At 45.0% G+C, this 22,915-nt stretch overlaps 1 protein-coding gene across 3 annotated transcripts in view; it reads right to left on the minus strand.

The window, feature by feature from the left end:
• The window catches only part of LOC115168718 (dnaJ homolog subfamily C member 5), a 32,815-nt gene that overhangs the window by 6,512 nt on the left and 3,388 nt on the right, over window positions 1-22,915 (minus strand). For all 3 annotated transcript variants that reach the window (XM_029724240.1, XM_029724238.1, XM_029724241.1), the window contains exons 2-4: window positions 3,683-3,855; window positions 1,742-1,955; window positions 327-498 (exon numbers count right to left, since the gene is read on the minus strand). In XM_029724240.1, the coding sequence (XP_029580100.1) occupies window positions 327-498; window positions 1,742-1,955; window positions 3,683-3,795 (499 nt within the window). In that variant the 5' untranslated portion in view covers window positions 3,796-3,855. The remainder of the gene's footprint in view (window positions 1-326; window positions 499-1,741; window positions 1,956-3,682; window positions 3,856-22,915) is intronic.

A 22,915-nucleotide genomic window follows, 5' to 3' on the forward strand; every position in this document is an offset into this window, starting at 1 on the left:
TCTTCCCCACTCAGACAACTCCCAGACAGTCCGAGCAAAACTCTTGCTTGAGAAATTGCTCTTTGCTAAGAAGCCATTTCTGATCACAGTAGGGCACTTCATTGGTACCCAGAAAGGATTTGATTTAAATAACAGCCTCAGTAACAGTCTCTCCATCTCTAGTCCTATTGGTTGATGAAGCTCTCTCCACCTCTAGTCCTATTGGTTGATGAAGCTCTCTCACCTCTAGTCCTATTGGTTGATGAAGCTCTCTCCACCTCTAGTCCTATTGGTTGATGAAGCTCTCTCACCTCTAGTTCTATTGGTTGATTGCGTACACTCCTCACCTCTCTCGTCAGACTGCATCTGTGCCTCCAGGTCTTCAGGGGAGACGTAGAACTCAGGTTCCTGGTCCATGGGCGGCCGCGGTTTACACTTCCCACAGCAGCAGTTACAGCAGCAGCACAGACAGCAGCAGAAGTAGCAGCCAGTCGCCAGGCCACAGAAGATGAACAGGCCCTGTAGAGAGAGGGGATCGTCAGGGAGAGGGAAGGAGGTGACGCACACACAAACTAATGACTATTTATATCCACCACTACATTTACTGGGGACTCCATATATCCACCACTACATTTACTGGGGACTCCATATATCTACATTTACTGGGGACTCCATATATCTACATTTACTGGGGACTCCATATATCTACATTTACTGAGGACTCCATATATCTACATTTACTGAGGACTCCATATATCTACATTTACTGGGGACTCCATATATCTACATTTACTGAGGACTCCATATATCCACCACTACATTTACTGGGGACTCCATATATCCACCTCTACATTTACTGGGGACTCCATATATATTTATATCCACCACTACATTTACTGGGGACTCCATATATCCACCACTACATTTACTGGGGACTCCATACATCTACATTTACTGGGGACTCCATATATCTACATTTACTGGGGACTCCATATATCTACATTTACTGAGGACTCCATATATCTACATTTACTGAGGACTCCATATATCTACATTTACTGGGGACTCCATATATCTACATTTACTGAGGACTCCATATATCCACCACTACATTTACTGGGGACTCCATATATCCACCTCTACATTTACTGGGGACTCCATATATCCACCACTACATTTACTGGGGACTCCATATATCTACATTTACTGGGGACTCCATATATCCACCACTACATTTACTGGGGACTCCATATATCTACATTTACTGAGGACTCCATATATCCACCACTACATTTACTGGGGACTCCATATATCCACCACTACATTTACTGAGGACTCCATATATCCACCACTACATTTACTGAGGACTCCATATATCCACCACTACATTTACTGGGGACTCCATATATCCACCACTACATTTACTGGGGACTCCATATATGTACCACTATATTTACTGGGGACTCCATATATCTACATTTACTGGGGACTCCATATATCTACATTTACTGAGGACTCCATATATCTACATTTACTGGGGACTCCATATATCTACCACTACATTTACTGGGGACTCCATATATCTACCACTACATTTACTGGGGACTCCATATATCCACCACTACATTTACTGGGGACTCCATATATCTACATTTACTGAGGACTCCATATATCTACATTTACTGAGGACTCCATAACGACACATCTATCGCTAAATTTAGGCGTTGACATTCTCCTCTCCAAACATGAGATGTTGTCTTACCTTGGCCCACCAGGAGGAGAGGACAAAGTAGGTGTTGACGTTCTCCTCTCCAAACTGCTCGGCCACGTAGAGCCCCAAGGATCCGTACTTATCGTAGATGTTCCTCTTGGTGCAGTCGTTCAGGATGGCGTGGGCGTTATTGATTTCCTTAAACTTATCAGCAGCCTCGGGGTTGTCTGGATTCTTGTCTGGGTGGAACTTCAGAGCCAGTTTCCTAATTGGACAGAGAACAGGAAGAGGTTTATGACTGGTGTGATGTGTCAAACATCCCCCGCCCCATTCTATAGTTCTAGAACCCTCATGCCATCACTTCAGCCATATCACATACACTGAGTGTACAAAACATTAGGAACACCTTCCTAATATTGAGTTGCCTTCAGAGCAGCTTAAATTCGTTGAGGCATGGACTCTACAAGGTGTTGAAAGCGTTCCACAGGGATGCTGGCTCATGTTGACTCCAATGCTGCTTCCCACATTTGTGTCAAAGTTGGCTGGATGTCCTTTTGGGCGGTGGACCATTCTTGATACATACGGGAAACCGAGCGTGAAACTCAGCAGCGTTGCAGTTCTTTACACAAACCGGCACTCTACCACCATACCTCGTTCATACCCCGTTCAAAGGCACTTCAATCTTTTGTCTTGCCCATTTACCAGCGGTGGAAAAAGTACCCAGCTGTCAAACTTGAGTAAAAGTAAATAGTACCTTAATAGAAAATGACTCGAGTGAAAGCGAAAGTCACCCAGTAAAATACTACTTGAGTAAAAGTCTAAAAGTATTTGGTAAAAAATATACTTAAGTATCAAAAGTAAAAATTGTTTCAAATTCCTTATATTAAGCAAACCAGACAGCACAATTTTCTTGCTTTTTTATTTACGAATAGCCAGGGGCGCACTCAGACATAAATGACAAACGAAGCATGTGTTTAGTGAGATCAGAGGCAGTAGGGACGACCAGGGATGTTCTCTTGATAAGTGTGTGAATTAGACCATTTTCCTGTCTTGCTAAGCATTCAAAACATAACGAGTACTTTTGGGTGTCAGGGAAAATGTATGGAGTAAAAAGTACATTATTTTCTTTAGGAATGTAGTGAAGTAAAAGTTGTCAAATATAAATATTAAAGTACAGATACCCCAAGAAAAAGTCAGAAGTATTTTCACGTAAGTACTTTATAACACAGCCATTTATCCTTAATGGCACACACACACAATCCTTATCTCAATTGTCTCAAGGCTTACAAATCCTTCTTTAACCTTTCACTTCCCCTTCATCTACACCGATTGAAGTGGATTTAACAAGTGACATCGATACGGGATCATAGCTTTCACCTGGATTCACCTGGTCAGTCTGTCATGGAAAGAGCAGGTGTTCCTAATGTTTTGTACACTCAGTGTAGTTCAGCAACAGCAGCACACCAGCTCTCTGTTGACCTCTAGAGGATCTTGTCTCACAGTGGACTGTGTAAAAAAAGTTCCACATTCTCTAGGTTGTGTCCTGTGGTGCTGTGTAGCGTGCCTATAGGACTTCCTGATTTCCTCTGGCGTGGCTAGTGGTGCTGTGTAGCGTGCCTATAGTGCCTATAGGACTTCCTGATTTCCTCTGGCGTGGCTAGTGGCGCTGTGTAGCGTGCCTATAGGACTTCCTGATTTCCTCTGGCGTGGCTAGTGGTGCTGTGTAGGTTGCCTATAGTGCCTATAGGACTTCCTGATTTCCTCTGGCGTGGCTAGTGGTGCTGTGTAGTAACGGTGTGCTGTAATATGTGGTGTAGTGGTGTTACCTGCAGGACTTCCTGATTTCCTCTGGCGTGGCTAGTGGTGCTGTAATATGCGGTGTAGTGGTGTATAGTGTTACCTGTAGGACTTCCAGATTTCCTCTGGCGTGGCTAGTGGTGCTGTATAGTAACGGTGTGCTGTAATATGTGGTGTAGTGGTGTATAGTGTTACCTGTAGGACTTCTTGATGTCCTCTGGTGAGGCGTTCTTGTTGATCCCCAGGACCAGGTAGAGCGAGTCTCCTGATGTAGACAGAGAACGCTGTCTCTGTGCCTCAGCTGCCATGACGACCACTCCCTCTGTCTCTCTCCTTCTGTCTCTCACACTCACTCACTCCTCACCAGTCTGAGAGACGGGGGGGGGGGGGGGGGGGGGGGGGGGGGAGAGAAAGTCAGTGACGGTGAGATTCTAGAAATATCTATGATCAAATAAAACATGACTCTACACTAGCAGACAGACGGACAGAGACGGACAGACCGAGACAGACTATACTGGCAGACAGAGAGACTACACTGGCAGACAGACAGACTACACTGGCAGACAGAGACAGAGAGACAGTACACTGGCAGACAGAGACAGAGAGACAGTACACTGGCAGACAGAGACAGAGAGACAGTACACTGGCAGACAGAGACAGAGAGACAGTACACTGGCAGACAGACAAAGGCTACACTAGCAGACAGACAGAGGCTACACTAGCAGACAGACAGAGACTACACTAGCAGACAGACAGAGACTACACTAGCAGACAGACAGAGACTACACTAGCAGACAGACAGACTACACTAGCAGACAGACAGACTACACTAGCAGACAGACTACACTAGCAGACGGACGGACAGTTATGATGAGACCTGGATTTAAAAATCACTGCTTCAACCCTTTGTTTTTGGTCTGAAAGAAAGACACAAAGTACATTGACATTCCTCCTGCGGAGGATACAGTCAGTCAGGAGTGTACAGACAAGTCTATAGAACACCAGGGCCCATATTCATAAAGTGTCTTAATAAGAGTAGAAATGCTGATCTATGACCAGTTTAGCCTTTTAGCTCATAATGAATAAGATGATGAATAAGAAAATCCAAACAAAGGAATCCTAATAAAGCTAATGTTATAGTATTTCCCCCCAAGTATCTCTACTTGCACATTCATCTTCTGCACATCTACCATTCCAGTGTTTAATTGCTATATTGTAATTACGTCGCTACCATGGCCTATTTATTGCCTTACCTCCCTTATCCTACCTCATTTGCACATACTGTATATAGACTTTTTCGACTATGTTTGTTTATTCCATGTGTAACTCTGTGTTGTTGTATGTGTCGAACTGCTTTGCTTTATCTTGGCCAGGTCGCAATTGTAAATGAGAACTTGTTCTCAACTGGCCTACCTGGTTAAATAAAGGTGAAATAAAAATAATAAAAAATAAAAAATAGCTCAGGGTTCTTAAACCTTTTCTTGACAAGGAACCCCCCCACCCAGGGAACCCCCCCACCAGGGAACCCCCCCACCCCACCCAGGGAACCCCCCCTCTTCTTCACCCCCCAGACAGATGAAGACCTAGCTAGTTACTAGCTAGCTAGCACCAGACAGATGAAGACCTAGCTAGCCAGTCACTAGCTAGCAAACACCAGACAGATGAAGACCTAGCTAGTTACTAGCTAGCTAACACCAGACAGATGAAGACCTAGCTTGCCAGTAACTAGCTAACACCAGACAGATGAAGACCTAGCTAATACTAGCTAGCTAACACCAGACAGATGAAGACCTTGCTAGCCAGTAACTACCTAACACCAGACAGATGAAGACCTAGCTAGTTACTAGCTAGCTAACACCAGACAGATGAAGACCTAGCTAGTTACTAGCTAGCTAACACCAGACAGATGAAGACCTTGCTAGCCAGTAACTAGCTAACACCAGACAGATGAAGACCTAGCTAGTTACTTGCTAGCTAACACCAGACAGATGAAGACCTAGCTAGCCAGTCACTAGCTAACACCAGACAGATGAAGACCTAGCTAGTTACTAGCTAGCTAAACACCAGACAGATGAAGACCTAGCTAGTTACTAGCTAGCTAACACCAGACAGAGATGAAAGAAAAACATAAATATCTTTGCCATGGGATTAATAGGGTAAACTTCTAATTATATTTGCTGACGCCCTACAGTCAAATGTTGGCACCAGTAGAGTAGCTAACTAGCTATATAAACCACACCCTTCTGCAAACATGCCTTCTCCCAATGTTGGTTAGGAGACAGTACTTATTTAAATTAGGTAAGAGAATGTTCCCATTGGTGTATTAAAATGAGAGTTAGGGTGATGTCACTTTGTCCCTTTAATAATGAATCCAGGTGTTTTAACATGGAGGGAAGGGAACCAGTAGCAAGAGTCATTTTTCATCATACTTTGATCTTGTTTCCTTCAAAATATCATCCAATTTCATGGAAAAAACTCGCCCGCATCTCAGATAAAATAGTCACACGGTTTACGCAGTTAATGCACCATGACAACCTCATAGTATTGGCCTACATAACGTATCCTTGTGAGAGAGAAATGTGTCTGTGTCGGTCTCTGTGAGAGAGACAAGCTGCATTCCAGAGTGGTGTGCTTACTTGCCAAAAGGAGGGGATGACAGTCTTCCTACTAACGAATTGAAACACTTTGACCACATCGGTTTCCGGGTCACGGAGGAGAGGACGGATTTTTGCCCCTTTTCGAGAAAACCCCAGGCAAACCCTGGCTAGCTGCTGGTAGAAATCACACTTCATCTGTGGCGCTGTGCTAGCCTGCTCACCCCTCACAGCCACCGAGGGCCAGCTGGTTCACCCCTCACAGCCACCGAGGGCCAGCCTGTTCACCCCTCACAGCCACCGAGGGCCAGCCTGTTCACCCCTCACAGCCACCGAGGAGGGCCAGCCTGCTCACCCCTCACAGCCACCGAGGAGGGCCAGCCGGCTCACCCCTCACAGCCACCGAGGAGGGCCAGCCTGCTCACCCCTCACAGCCACCGAGGAGGGCCAGTCGGCTCACCCCTCACAGCCACCGAGGAGGGCCAGTCGGCTCACCCCTCACAGCCACCGAGGAGGGCCAGCCGGCTCACCCCTCACAGCCACCGAGGAGGGCCAGCCTGCTCACCCCTCACAGCCACCGAGGGCCAGCCTGCTCACCCCTCACAGCCACCGAGGGCCAGCCTGCTCACCCCTCACAGCCACCGAGGAGGGCCAGCCGGCTCACCCCTCACAGCCACCGAGGAGGGCCAGCCGGCTCACCCCTCACAGCCACCGAGGAGGGCCAGCCTGCTCACCCCTCACAGCCACCGAGGAGGGCCAGTCGGCTCACCCCTCACAGCCACCGAGGAGGGCCAGTCGGCTCACCCCTCACAGCCACCGAGGAGGGCCAGCCGGCTCACCCCTCACAGCCACCGAGGAGGGCCAGCCGGCTCACCCCTCACAGCCACCGAGGAGGGCCAGCCTGCTCACCCCTCACAGCCACCGAGGAGGGCCAGCCTGCTCACCCCTCACAGCCACCGAGGAGGGCCAGCCGGCTCACCCCTCACAGCCACCGAGGAGGGCCAGCCTGCTCACCCCTCACAGCCACCGAGGAGGGCCAGTCGGCTCACCCCTCACAGCCACCGAGGAGGGCCAGTCGGCTCACCCCTCACAGCCACCGAGGAGGGCCAGCCGGCTCACCCCTCACAGCCACCGAGGAGGGCCAGCCGGCTCACCCCTCACAGCCACCGAGGAGGGCCAGCCTGTTCACCCCTCACAGCCACCGAGGAGGGCCAGCCGGCTCACCCCTCACAGCCACCGAGGAGGGCCAGCCGGCTCACCCCTCACAGCCACCGAGGAGGGCCAGCCTGCTCACCCCTCACAGCCACCGAGGAGGGCCAGCCTGCTCACCCCTCACAGCCACCGAGGAGGGCCAGCCTGTTCACCCCTCACAGCCACCGAGGGCCAGCTGGTTCACCCCTCACAGCCACCGAGGAGGGCCAGCCTGCTCACCCCTCACAGCCACCGAGGAGGGCCAGCCGGCTCACCCCTCACAGCCACCGAGGGACTAAACAGTTGAGAGATCAGTGAAGAGAAATGATGGAGCAGAGGGGTAGCTATGACTACGAGCCACGGTTTGTGTGTGTGTGTGTGTGTCACGCCGTGGGGCTCGGAGAGATATACTATTCTCCTCTTCACTGACTAATTGGCACACACAAGAAGAGGACAACCCCTAGTCCATTGGTTAATTTAGGAACCTGGGACTCGTTCAGGCCTACTAATCTAATGACATTACTATGCGTCGTTACTGACTGACTGACTGGTGCTACACACTAACCTGGCTCTCTTCCCTTCAGCTCTGGCCTGGTAGGCCTCCTACTCAGTGTGACAGAGCTACTAGATGTACCTGTACTCTCAGAGAAGGACTGTACACTTGCTGTTTGACAGTATAATCTGATGGGTCACAGGATTGGTTCAGCTCATGAAAGCCATGCAGCCTATTAGCCAAAAGAGTTGACCCTTTCTCACAAGTCCAAACTCCATGACCCTCTTCCCTCTGGGTAATTTTTAGGATATTCATGGCCTCGGCTTCACTTTGCCTGCCTGTTCTGACAGGGCTTGTGCACAAAAATAACCCCGACAGGCAGGCAGTGAGACAGGCAGGCAGTAAGAAAGGCAGGCAGTAAGAAATGCAGGCAGTAAGAAAAGGCAGGCAGTAAGAAAAGACAGGCAGTAAAAATGCAGGCAGTAAGAAAAGGCAGGCTGTAAGACAGACAGGCAGCCAGTAAGAAAAGGCAGGCAGTAAGACAGGCAGGCAGTAAGAAAAGGCAGCCAGTGAGACAAGGCAGCCAGTGAGAAAAGGCAGGCAGTAAGAAAAGGCAGGCAGTAAGAAAAGGCAGGCAGTAAGAAAAGGCAGGCAGTAAGACAGGCAGGCAGTAAGACAGACAGGCTGTAAGACAGACAGGCAGTAAGACAGACAGGCAGTAAGAAAAGGCTCACCACCAACTAGCAGCAGGACAGCCCGCTGTTCCAGGATAATCTGATCATTTCCTCTGAGAGCCCTGTTGGGATTAACCAGGGCTGGAGCCCTAGACACTGACTGATCTGAGGTAATTATTTTACATTCCTCCATAGTGGTTCGGGTTTAGGCTACGGGTAGGGTAAACTGGTCCTAGATCAGTGACTAAAGGCTAGTGTGTAGGGCGGGGGGGCCCATAGTGCTTAAGGGGGAGGGGTTAAAGTGTGGCACGCCACCTCAGGTGACACCCGGGCAGAAGGCCGCTTCCTTAATTACACTGTTGCCTCTTACTGATGTGTCAATGTGAATTAACCTACTACCCCCCCCCCCCTTCACGTGTACAGAAACACACCATTAATGTGCACGTTGGTGGTTAGCAGCTACCATGGGGGGGTTTACAATTCTACCTGGCTAGCAGCTATTCAAGTTGTACATCTCAGCATCCCGTGTGGCTCAGTTGGTAGAGCATGGTGTTCGATTCCCACGGGGGACCAGTACGGGGGGAAAAACATTTATGAAATGTATGCATTCACTACTGTAAGTCGCTCTGGATAAAAATGACAAAAAATAATTTAAAATAATAATAATTAATAAATAAGTGTATATATATATATATATATATATATATATATATATATATATATATATATATATATATATATGAGAGAGATCAGGTGTTGAGGACAACAACAAAAAAATGACAGTGACGGATAGAAGTAGAGTCACCGTGGTTACAGAATCCTGTTGCCACAGCTGTCGTTAGGTGTGTGTGTGTGTGTGTGTGTGGGGGCCTGTCCACTAAAACCCTCACCAGATGGTCGACACCTCGCCACGTCGCCATAACAACCCTCACTAGGCCTAAACACACTGCTACAATTCACAGACCGACCAAGCTGAGGCTCTGGCTGCTGAGGCTCTTAAACCAGGCATCCTGTTAACCAGCGGTGTGTGTTTCTATGTTTTACAGCGTTCAGACAGTATGCATGGACAGGTCAGTGTTGGTGGTTAGCTGTGTATTAGTATTAGCTATGGACAGGTCAGTGTTGGTGGTTAGCTGTGTATTAGTATTAGCTATGGACAGGTCAGTGTTGGTGGATTGCTGTGTGTTAGTGTTAGCTATGGACAGGTCAGTGTTGGTGGATAGCTGTGTGTTAGTATTAGCTATGGACAGGTCAGTGTTGGTGGTTAGCTGTGTGTTAGCTATGGACAGGTCAGTGTTGGTGGTTAGCTGTGTGTTAGCTATGGGCAGGTCAGTGTTGGTGGTTAGCTGTGTGTTAGTGTTAGCTATGGACAGGTCAGTGTTGGTGGTTAGCTGTGTGTTAGTATTAGCTATGGACAGGTCAGTGTTGGTGGATAGCTGTGTGTTAGTATTAGCTATGGACAGGTCAGTGTTGGTGGTTAGCTGTGTGTTAGTGTTAGCTATGGACAGGTCAGTGTTGGTGGTTAGCTGTGTGTTAGTATTAGCTATGGACAGGTCAGTGTTGGTGGTTAGCTGTGTATTAGCTATGGACAGGTCAGTGTTGGTGGTTAGCTGTGTGTTAGTATTAGCTATGGACAGGTCAGTGTTGGTGGTTAGCTGTGTATTAGCTATGGACAGGTCAGTGTTGGTGGTTAGCTGTGTATTAGCTATGGACAGGTCAGTGTTGGTGGTTAGCTGTGTATTAGCTATGGACAGGTGAGTGTTGGTGGTTAGCTGTGTATTAGCTATGGACAGGTGAGTGTTGGTGGTTAGCTGTGTATTAGCTATGGACAGGTGAGTGTTGGTGGATAGCTGTGTATTAGCTATGGACAGGTCAGTGTTGGTGGTTAGCTGTGTATTAGCTATGGACAGGTCAGTGTTGGTGGATAGCTGTGTGTTAGCTATGGACAGGTCAGTGTTGGTGGTTAGCTGTGTGTTAGTATTAGCTATGGACAGGTCAGTGTTGGTGGTTAGCTGTGTATTAGCTATGGACAGGTCAGTGTTGGTGGTTAGCTGTGTGTTAGTATTAGCTATGGACAGGTCAGTGTTGGTGGTTAGCTGTGTGTTAGCTATGGACAGGTCAGTGTTGGTGGTTAGCTGTGTGTTAGCTATGGACAGGTCAGTGTTGGTGGTTAGCTGTGTGTTAGTGTTAGCTATGGACAGGTCAGTGTTGGTGGTTAGCTGTGTGTTAGTATTAGCTATGGACAGGTCAGTGTTGGTGGTTAGCTGTGTGTTAGCTATGGACAGGTCAGTGTTGGTGGTTAGCTGTGTGTTAGCTATGGACAGGTCAGTGTTGGTGGTTAGCTGTGTGTTAGTATTAGCTATGGACAGGTCAGTGTTGGTGGATAGCTGTGTGTTAGTATTAGCTATGGACAGGTCAGTGTTGGTGGATAGCTGTGTATTAGCTATGGACAGGTCAGTGTTGGTGGATAGCTGTGTATTAGCTATGGACAGGTCAGTGTTGGTGGTTAGCTGTGTATTAGCTATGGACAGGTCAGTGTTGGTGGTTAGCTGTGTATTAGCTATGGGCAGGTCAGTGTTGGTGGTTAGCTGTGTATTAGCTATGGACAGGTCAGTGTTGGTGGATAGCTGTGTATTAGCTATGGACAGGTCAGTGTTGGTGGATAGCTGTGTGTTAGTATTAGCTATGGACAGGTCAGTGTTGGTGGATAGCTGTGTATTAGCTATGGACAGGTCAGTGTTGGTGGTTAGCTGTGTATTAGCTATGGACAGGTCAGTGTTGGTGGTTAGCTGTGTATTAGCTATGGGCAGGTCAGTGTTGGTGGTTAGCTGTGTATTAGCTATGGGCAGGTCAGTGTTGGTGGATAGCTGTGTATTAGCTATGGACAGGTCAGTGTTGGTGGATAGCTGTGTATTAGCTATGGACAGGTCAGTGTTGGTGGATAGCTGTGTGTTAGTGTTAGCTATGGACAGGTCAGTGTTGGTGGTTAGCTGTGTATTAGCTATGGACAGGTCAGTGTTGGTGGATAGCTGTGTATTAGCTATGGGCAGGTCAGTGTTGGTGGTTAGCTGTGTATTAGCTATGGACAGGTCAGTGTTGGTGGTTAGCTGTGTATTAGCTATGGACAGGTCAGTGTTGGTGGTTAGCTGTGTATATATTGCACATCTTTCCATGGCAACAAAAAACAGTCCTTTAAAACCTGCTGTTTTATTAATATTGTGTTCTATAACCTGGGAAATAAATACATGTGACTCTGGATGACATCATAATGATGCTTGTTTCCAACATTAGAGCTGTTTTCCTAAAGGAGTTACATCTGATAAATGTTTTGTTTCCTTGCCACGATACTAAGGAACATGACTGTGTCTGATATAGACAGGTCCTTGTATATGGACTGCTAAGTGTGTTTGGGGTGCAGGTCAATGTGTTCTTGGACTGTCGTCCTGTGTTACAGTCACAGGCTCAACCCTTCGCTCCACCTCAGGCTTTTCCTCTACTACTAAAACAGAACAGGGAGATTTACAGAACTAACAGTGACAGTCAAACAGGGGAGGCCACGTCCTCCTAAAACATGACAGCAGATCAGTTTGCCCTGGCTCCTTTGTCACACACTGTCCCGTATACTACGCACTGGTATACTACGCACTGGTATACTACGCACTATGTACTCATCGTTGCTTACTAACCTCCAGAAGGCGAGGTCAGTACAGGTGCATCAAAGCTGGGACCGACAGACTAAAAAAAAACCCAGCTTCTATCTCAAGGCCATCACACTGTTAAACAACCATCACTAGCCGGCTGCCACCCGGTTACTCAACCCTGCACCTTAGAGGCTGCTGCCCGATATACATAGACATGGAATCACTAGCCACTTTAATAATGGAACACTAGTCATTTTAATAATGTTTACATACTGCTTTACTCATCTCATATGTACATACTGTATTCTATTCTACTGTATTTTAGTCAATGCCACTCCGACATTGCTCATCCTAATATTTATATATTCATTAATTCCATACTTTTAGTTTTGTGTGTATTGTGGTGAATTGTTAGATATTATTGCACTGTTGGAGCTGGGAACACAAGCATTTAGTTAGATATTACTGCACTGTTGGAGCTGGGAACACAAGCATTTAGTTAGATATTAATGCACTGTTGGAGCTGGGGTCGAGTACGTGGGACGGGGGTCGAGTACGTGGGACGGGGGCCCGAGCGGTCCAAATTTAACAGACATGCATTGCATTAACCAGCCTGATAATAGCTATTTTCCAATTAGATTATTTCTGTAAACTCTGAATAGAACAATAATGGAGTTATAGGCCGACTCAGGCTGGTTACAGGCAGACTATCACATTAGACCTTTAGCCTACCGTAGACCTGTTAGCTCATCTGTCCTATTTTTTTTTTTTTTTTAAAAGGACTGGATGACAGAAACAGATCATTTGATTCCATCTCAACATATTTAAAATACTGAAATCAAAAGTGCTGTAACATAGAAATTAAACTCACAAAACATAAAACATACAACATAATAAGTAAAATGTGGACAGTTGGGTGCATCACAAATTCAGAACCGCTGGAAAAACATAATAAAGTAAAGCACTGATCATTGGGAACGAAATCAGAATGAGGCTTGATCCGTAAATAAAAAAAAAATAGGTAGCCTAGCCTACAAAACTAAAAGCAGTTTTTAATTCTCAACTGTGGGAGTCTCCAGTTCACCCCAAAATGTTGTCATATTGGCAGTATCTGATGGATATTCAGACGTCTACAGGAAGGAACGAAAAAGATATGAAGGCGTCATCGATCCCCGTAAGGTCAGAAGCTACGAGAGGAATCAGACAGGCGCTGCGTTTTAACAGGTGTGTGAGCAGACGACTTGCCCGGTCACCATTGTTCATAGTAGGTACCACGTCAACGCAATAGCTCTGCATCTGTAGTGACCAAGAGATTAAATTCCGACTGTAAATTCAAGCGTTGCTTATATTAGCTCTGGAGATCGCGTTAAGGCATGTTGGTGGTCTGAGTCAAAGATGGCTTTAGAGAGTTCTTCTAGTCTAGCTTTCCCAGATTTGTTTAAATGAGAAGAATAAGAAATAATTCATCCTCTAAGTGATCCCCATAAAAAAAGAGAGGTTGAGCCTGTCTGAATTGGAAAAAAATAAAACATTTGAATAGAAGTGGAGATAGGAAGCATATACATTGACCAATACTACGGGTGTGTGCCGAATGCCAGTTATAAATTAAATAATCTCCCATTACATATCACCCATTTTTTATTTTACCTTTATTTAACTAGGCAAGTCAGTTAAGAACAAATTCTTATTTACAAGGTTACAGAGTAAACAATGAAATTACCACAACACACAGGCTGTACTATGGTTTTTAATGGGGGGGGGGGGCTTGATTTTACCCACGTACCACTACTGTAAAATAATGTGACAGGCTTATGTTTTTTAAGTCATGTTAAAAAACAAATTCTGAGCGGTTGGTCTAGGCTTGCATTTTGACTCAGAAAGCATTGGTGACCACTGTTCCAGAATTCTCTCCCTTTAGTTAGCACTATCAACGTGTCCCTTTACTGTGGCTGTTGTGATCGAATCAACGCAATATTAGCCACTTTCAATGCAACATAACGAACAATGCAAGAGATTTTGTCGTAAGGCCGAACGCATCGGAGTAGGATTCTATTGTGCGTGACTCAGCCCATACTAGTCTACACAGACCAATGCGGCATAACCAAATCAGAGCTGCAGCTCTTGTGACATTTACTTTGAACTGGACTGTGTTAACAGCATGAGCGGCCGTGAGTAGATGAACTGGACTGTGTTAACAGCATGAGCGGCCGTGAGTAGATGAACTGGACTGTGTTAACAGCATGAGCGGCCGTGAGTAGATGAACTGGACTGTGTTAACAGCATGAGCGGCCGTGAGTAGATGAACTGGACTGTGTTAACAGCATGAGAGGTCGTGAGTAGATGAACTGGACTGTGTTAACAGCATGAGCGGTCGTAAGTAGATGCCCTTGTTTTAAATCACAGCAAGAGCTGCATGTAGACACGTGTGCTCATTTTGTTCATATCCTTTGATAGTTAGAGAGTTATTAGCCCAGTTATAAATCATCAGTAGTCAGTCATAGGGCAGTGATTGCTTCTTACAAGAGCACAAAATATGTACATTTCTAGACATCTTTGAAAAGCCAGTCAGGTAATTATTTTGTCTTAAAGGGGCAGTGTTGTATTTTGAGACAGGCTTGAATAAGCTAAGTAGCCAATAGGCAGAGGGTAGCATAATTTGTCTGATTCTCTGTAATAATGTTACGGGAATAATTATGCATTTTATTTTGTAATGTGGTTTCTTGCATCAAATCACACCAACAACATTTCCAGTCACTTCCTTGTCTGAAGGACAAGTGGATAAACAGGTTAATATCAAGTCCTGCATGTTTTTTCACAGAAGTCTCAAGGAATGTAGACCTACATTGAACACCACACATTGACTGCTACTTGTCGGCTGAACGATAAAACAGCTATTTCCATGTTAAAATGTTATGGGATGCATTTTCTCCATTGTTTTTGATGGTAGGCTACTCTGGTAGTCCTACATTATGATCAAATAGCCACAGTAACCTACTTGGCCAATGTTAACTTAACACTGAGGCTGTACCCGCTTTAAGAGTAAACGGGAGCTGAAAGTTGCACAGGATTTTTCACAACATTCAAGTTTTCGCTCAGCAGACCTGAAATTTTTCTCAGTGCCTGGGGAAAAGAAAAACAATTGAGGGAACATTTGGCTACAAATATGAAAATCTATTGAAAAAAATATGTCACACTACTAAATGAATACAGAGGAAACATTGCCCTACGTGTCTACGAGTCGCAACATAACATGTCTGATCACCTTGCTTCATTAACTTGATCAAACCATTCTGATTTTCTATAGTATCTCACATTATAAAATGTAATAGAAATGTAAGATGCAGCTGTGATTCACCCGCCACAGATCATTAATCATTATCTTAATTCCATCCACCACCTCAGGGGCCATAATACCCCAGAAACCCTAATGTAACCCCAGCTAGACAAAGGAGATCCCGAGGTCATTCCGGATCATTCTGCCTAATGAGACGTAAAACAGAACAATAGACAGTCAGAGCTCTGAGTGCCCCGGTTTATAGAAACGACTAATATGGATGTATTTTTTGGGGGGCCGATGACGTAACCGATTTTTGGGGGTCCAGGAGGCAGATGGATGATATTTTAGGCTGATATTCAGCATCATTCAATTTTAAAATGTTGTAGACGAATTTAGAATAGACAGCCATCTATGCATGAATGCATACATTTATAAAAAAAATTTAACTTTTTTTATTTTTTATAAATGTATTTTAATGGTAAATAGTTTAATAAACTGGGTAAATTAAAATGGCATAGGGCTACTCACAGTAAAGGGGAATGCATATTCAATAGGAATGTGTTCATGCATTGAGTTATTGACCTTGTTGTTGCTGATCAGTGAAGTCTATGGTGTTAGAGATGACAAAACCGGTTTTCCTTCCTTTTGGGACTTAAATGGGCCTTGTGATTTTAACAACATTTGAATAGAAGCATCACTCCAGCATGTCACACCTGTATGGAAGGTTATCAAAACAAGCTTTTGTTGTTAGTTTGAGAATAGAAAAATACCTATTCAATGCAAATGGTACCCTTAACGTACTGCTACGATTGGACAGAGCGAGGACGTAACTTTGCTCCCTTTTACATCTCTCTCCATCGCTCGTTACTGGTACACGACTCCGGTGTTTTTTTGGGGGAGTCGACCCCGAACTCCTGTGGTTGAAGTCGAAAGGAGTCGACTCTTGTTCGACTCCCAAAATGAATGAGTACACACACACACAACCACATCATTATCGCAATGTCCTACATTTGCATTCTAGAGGACTGACAAGAGCACGTTGCTGCCTATTTGCACATCAACTACAGCCTATAAAAAAAAAAGGCCCAATGTTGTTTGAATACAGAAAGTGTAGAAGCTAGAAATACTTGAGTGATATTTCTGCTGTGTGCAGCCTTGGCAGATGCCCATGGGATGGTGCAGCATACTCTACGGTGATAAGCCTGTTCTTTAGCCACGTTATAAGCCCTATTCAGACGGGTACTAGAAACTTTTGTCGTCGTTATCCAAGCATGCGAGTTATTCCAGAGGATGGTTCAAAACAGGATTATTTTATTTTATTTTTAAACTTAAAACCCTGTAATTCTTTCATTTGTTCTAATTGAATTGCCTCATGGAATGTTTTTATTTCTAGGGTGTGAAGATATTTCAACGTCGATGTCTAGACGATGGTAATTCGTGCTTGGCTGCCCAAATGTATCGGTGTCCCCACAATATTTACATTGAATCTCTCTCCAGGAACAGGGTTGGAGTGAAAACCTACAGGAGGATAGATCTCCAGGAAAACAGGTTTGGAGTGAAAACCTACAGGAGGATAGCTCTCCAGGTACAGGGTTGGAGTGAAAACCTACAGGAGGATAGATCTCCAGGAACAGGGTTGGAGTGAAAACCTACAGGAGGATAGATCTCCAGGAACAGGGTTGAAGCGCCCTGGCCTACAGTAGGACATCAACAGCCAGCCAGGGTTTGATTAAATAATCTATAGGCAATACTTTTAATTGCACACTTAGGCCTAATTTCAACTGATGCATTTGGCGATGTTCAACTTCAATACACTATGAAGAATAGCTTTGTCATACTCATTAATAGCCTAATATACAGTACATTCAGAAAGTATTCAGACCCCCTTGGCCTTTTCTACATTTTGTTACGTTACAGCCTGATTCAAAAATGGATTAAATAAATTAAATCTCAATCTACTCCCAACACCCCATAATGACAAAGCGAAAAAAGGTTTAGCAATGTTTGCACATTTATAAAAAATAAACAAATACCTTATTTACATAAGTATTCGGACCCTTTTGCTATGAGACTCAGAATTGAGCTCAGGTCCATCCTGTCTCCATTGATCATCCTTGTGATGTTTCTACAACTTGATTGGAGTCCACCAGTGGTAAATTCAATTGATTGGACATGATTTGGAAAGGCACACACACCTGTCTATATAAAGGTCCCACAGTTGACAGTGCATGTCGGAGCAAAAACCAATCCATGAGGTCGAAGGAATTATCCGTAGAGATCCGAGACAGGATTGTGTCGAGGCACAGATCTGGGGAAGGGTACCATTGAAGGTCCCTAACCTTTACTCAAGTAATATCTTACTGGGTACCTTCCACTTCTACGTGAGTAAGAGTAAAGACACCTTAATAGAAAAGGACTCAAGTATCACAACTGGGTTTTTCCACCGCTGCTCCTGGCTCAGGCAGTGAGTGGTGCCAAAGCCGATAGAGAAGGGCCGTCCAATGTCGATCCGATATAAAAATCGGTCATTCTGTACCGGTTTACCACAAGGCCCATTAATGAAGACGTCATTCTCCTGCTGCCTTTCCTTATTGTGGAGTAGTTCTATACATGCTCTATACATTGTGGACTCCACCTCTCTCCATAACCGTATTACCTCAGAGCTATAGGGACAGTCTACTAGGCATAGGCTCACACACACACACACACACACACACACACACACACACACACACACACACACACACACACACACACACACACACACACACAGTAAACAAACTTCTCTTAAAACCTTTTCATCCCTCCTCCAATCTTCCTGTTTCTTTTTAAACCCAAATCATCTCCACCATTATCCTAGTCTCTCTCTTCTCGAGAGAGACGCAGAGACACAGAGAGACACACACAAAGAGAGACACACAGAGACAGAAACAGAGACAGAGACAGACACAGAGACAGACACAGACACAGAGACAGACACAGACACAGAGACAGACAGACAGTGGAGACTACTACCACAATCCCAAATCCTCCTGAAATAATTCAACTATAATATTGTGAGACAGCAGAATCCAGTGGATTTAACACCAGGCCAGGACCGAATCATCCATCGGCAGCATATTAATACCTCTGTGTCGTGATGTGTGGAGAGAGAGAGGAAAAACGACAGCAGGAAGAGACACCACCACCACGTCAGTATTATCTGACCGGGGGGAGGAGGAGACACCACCACCACGTCAGTATTATCTGACCGGGGGGAGGAGGAGACACCACCACCACGTCAGTATTATCTGACCGGGGGGAGGAGGAGACACCACCACCACGTCAGTATTATCTGACCGGGGGGAGGAGGAGACACCACCACCACGTCAGTATTATCTGACCGGGGGGAGGAGGAGACACCACCACCACGTCAGTATTATCTGACCGGGGGGAGGAGGAGACACCACCACCACGTCAGTATTATCTGACCGGGGGGAGGAGGAGACACCACCACCACGTCAGTATTATCTGACCGGGGGGAGGAGGAGACACCACCACCACGTCAGTATTATCTGACCGGGGGGAGGAGGAGACACCCACCACCACGTCAGTATTATCTGACCGGGGGGAGGAGGAGACACCACCACCACGTCAGTATTATCTGACCGGGGGGAGGAGGAGACACCACCACCACGTCAGTATTATCTGACCGGGGGGAGGAGGAGACACCACCACCACGTCAGTATTATCTGACCGGGGGGAGGAGGAGACACCACCACCACGTCAGTATTATCTGACCGGGGGGGAGGAGGAGACACCACCACCACGTCAGTATTATCTATCTGACCGGGGGGAGGAGGAGACACCACCACCACGTCAGTATTATCTGACCGGGGGGAGGAGGAGACACCACCACCACGTCAGTATTATCTGACCGGGGGGAGGAGGAGACACCACCACCACGTCAGTATTATCTGACCGGGGGGAGGAGGAGACACCACCACCACGTCAGTATTATCTATAATAATATCACTGAATGATGTCATATATACCGGTAGTGGCGGTCAGTGCCGCTTAAAATGAGTTAGGACGATTAATTTCATGAGCATGGCCTTATTTCTATTATAACAGCATATTGGATGACTGTCATTCATATTCCATTTTCACTCAAGTTCAATGTAACGTCGATAGATTTAGGCTACTACATGATACTAGAAGTTTCTCTTTAGCCATCATGAGGCTGCTACAACTTGGCCTATGAAGGAAAGTTTACAACGTAAGTGCACACAGGTCGAGACACATTCAATACTGCCTTGCACATTCTGGCCTGCATCTAGTAGTAACACCCTCTTAGTAAAACCAAAAAGCTTACCTTGACTTCGTTAGAGATCCAGTGTTGGATAGTCATAGCCAGCTAGCTAACCTAGCATCCCTCTCTGAGAAGGCTAAAGTAGCTGCATTTGCTAAGAAAGCTCTGGCTCGCTCGTTGAAACAGCAGCTACAAACTAAGCCTAAACATATTTTACATCTGGTGCATCTACACCGGGTTGACATCTGGTGCATCTACACCGGGTTGACATCTGGTGCATCTACACCGGGTTGACTTTCTTTCTGGATGAAAAAGGGGCGTAGGTGGTGGGCGTGGCATGGGGGCGCATCGGCGGTGCTGAATTTTAGAGACCCCCCCCCATCTTATTATTATTATTTTTTAAGCAATTTCCGTATTTTAAGCCAATTTTCTGTCATTTTCAGAATTTCTCCATGGAGCTGAGATACATTTAAGTTTTAAAGTTAATTTCCTGCAATTATACACATTTTGACATGGAATTGAGAGAAGATGTTGCAGTTTTCAATAGTTTTCAATAAACACTGCTGTGTTTTGTCTAGCTTTGATTTTGGTGATTGTTAGTTCTCAAATATATAAAAATAAAATCACACACACATTTTTAAATATAAAAGATCCATTATATTTTTCAATCAGTTCGACACCTTTTATAAACTAGTCAACACTTGGTGTTCAGTTGTCGATCACCGCACAGTAAATCAATAGCCTGGCAGGCAATGTGAAAGAGGCTAAAGAAAATACATGAACGTGCCAGAACTGACTGACAGGCGCCTTTCCTATCAATAGATGGCTAGAAAATGACTAATCATTCATTCTACATTTACATTTTAGTCATTTAGCAGACGCTCTTATCCAGAGCAACTTACAGTAGTGAATGCATACATTTCATTAAAAAAAAAAAATCTCCGTACTGGTCCCTCGTGGGAATCGAACCCACAACCCTGGCGTTGCAAACACCATGCTCTACCAACTGAGCCACACGGGACCTTCTAGCGGGAGAAGACTTGACGGACAAGCCAATTTAAACTTGGAAATTAAAAGTAGCCGAATTAAAAAAAAAGATGCACTCTGACATTTCCTGGTTGTTCAAATTCGAATAGATTTCAAACTGAAATTAGGAAAACTATTGTAGAGAATCATTGTACCATCTAAACCGCTGTGACATATCTAGTCCATAACCAAAAATATTGGATTTTTCAGCTGTTAGAAGCTGGTGTACAAAACTGAATGTAAGACGCAAAAACAAAAAAATTTAAAAACGGGAAGCATAGAAATAGTACAAATAGAACAGATCTACCACTTCTTAGACTTGCTTTCAATGAGAATGACAGATTTAGACAGGACGTATTGCCGTCTGGAACGGCAACTGCACCGTCCGCAACCGCAGGGCTCTCCAGAATCACCGGGAGCACACTGCCTGCCCTTCAGGACACCTACAGCACTCGGTGTCAAAGGAAGGTCAAGAAAATCATCAAGGACATCAGCCACCTGAGCCACTGCCTGTTCACCCCACTATCATCCAGGAGGAGGTCAGTACAGGTGCATCAAAGCTGGAACCGAGAGACTGAAAAACAGCTTCTATCTCAACGCCATCAGACTGTTAAATAGCCATCACTAGCCAGCCTCCACCCAGTACCCTGCCCTGAACTTCAGTTACTGTCACTAGTCAGCCTCCACCCAGTACCCTGCCCTGAACTTCAGTTACTGTCACTAGCCAGCCTCCACCCAGTACCCTGCCCTGAAATATAGTTACTGTCACTAGCCAGCCTCCACCCAGTTACTCAACCCTGCACCTTAGAGACGGCTGCCTATGTACATAGACATGGAATCACTGGTCCCTTTAATAATGTTTACATACTGCTTTACTCATTTCATATGTATATACTGTATTCTAGTCAAGTTCATCCTATTCAACTATTACTGTACATATACTATTCTATCCATGTATTCTATAGATATACTACATATTCTACCCATGTATTCTATCCATATACTACCCATGTATTCTATCCATATACTACCCATGTATTCTATCCATATACTACCCATGTATTCTATCCATATACTACCCATGTATTCTATCCATATATTCTATCCATATACTACCCATGTATACTATCCATATACTACCCATGTATACTATCCATATACTACCCATGTATTCTATCCATATTCTACCCACATACTGTTCATAAAGTCTATACATCCCATCACACATATATACTGTACATACACATATAGGGGAAAACTATTGGTCACATTTTAACCAAGGCTTTATAGCCTACATGGTTAATTATGGCTGACATTGGTTACTATCTGCAACAATATAACATGTTGCCAACTAAGGTATATTAGGGGACAGTAGGCCTAGTTAGACAAGGATATCTGAACGAGCACAATGGAAGTAGCCTAAATATTAATTATTTTATAGAATATATGTTTTTGACTGACTAAAAAGTCAGTGATAAATTAAACAAAAATTGTCCAGTTTTAGTCAACTGATAACTAAAAACTAAACAAAAGATGAAATGACTAAAATATGACTAAAAGGTATTTTAAAAAGACAAACAATTAAAATGGCTGCCAAAAGTATCACTACTCAGGATAACAAAGAGTGGGCTATATGAACTATGAGCCCAGGACCTGAAGAGAAAGTTCTGCTATTACTACGATCGTTATAAATGTCAGGAAGAGATATCTGATAATGAAACGATCGAGCCACTAATACAGAGATCAGTTGATTATCTTTCAATGGCGTCTCAGTTTCATAACGATGGATGCAGATAACACACAAACAGCGTAGCCCAGACAATATACACTGAACAAAAGGTGTCAGAAACCGTCTCAGGGAATCTCGTCTGCGTCCTCCTCACCAGGGTCTTGCCGGGACTGCAGTTTGGCGTCATAAGCAACTTTAGCGGTCAAATGCTTTCGATTACTACTGGTACGCAGGAGAAGTGAGCTTTTCACAGATGAATCCCGCTTTTAAATGTACCCGGGCAGATGACAGGCGTCGTGTGGGCAAGCGGTTTGCTGATGTCAATGTTGTGAACAGAGGCCCATTGTCGTGTCATTCATCCACCGCCATCGCATCATGTTTCAGCATGATAATGCACGGCCCCATGTTGCAAGGATCTGTACACAATTCCTGGAAGCTGAAAATGTCACAGTTCTTCCATGGCGTGTGTACTCACCAGACATGTCACTTATTGAGCATGTTTGGGATGCTCT

The sequence above is a fragment of the Salmo trutta genome, chromosome 30, assembly GCF_901001165.1.
Source record: "Salmo trutta chromosome 30, fSalTru1.1, whole genome shotgun sequence".
Classification (NCBI taxonomy): domain Eukaryota; kingdom Metazoa; phylum Chordata; class Actinopteri; order Salmoniformes; family Salmonidae; genus Salmo; species Salmo trutta.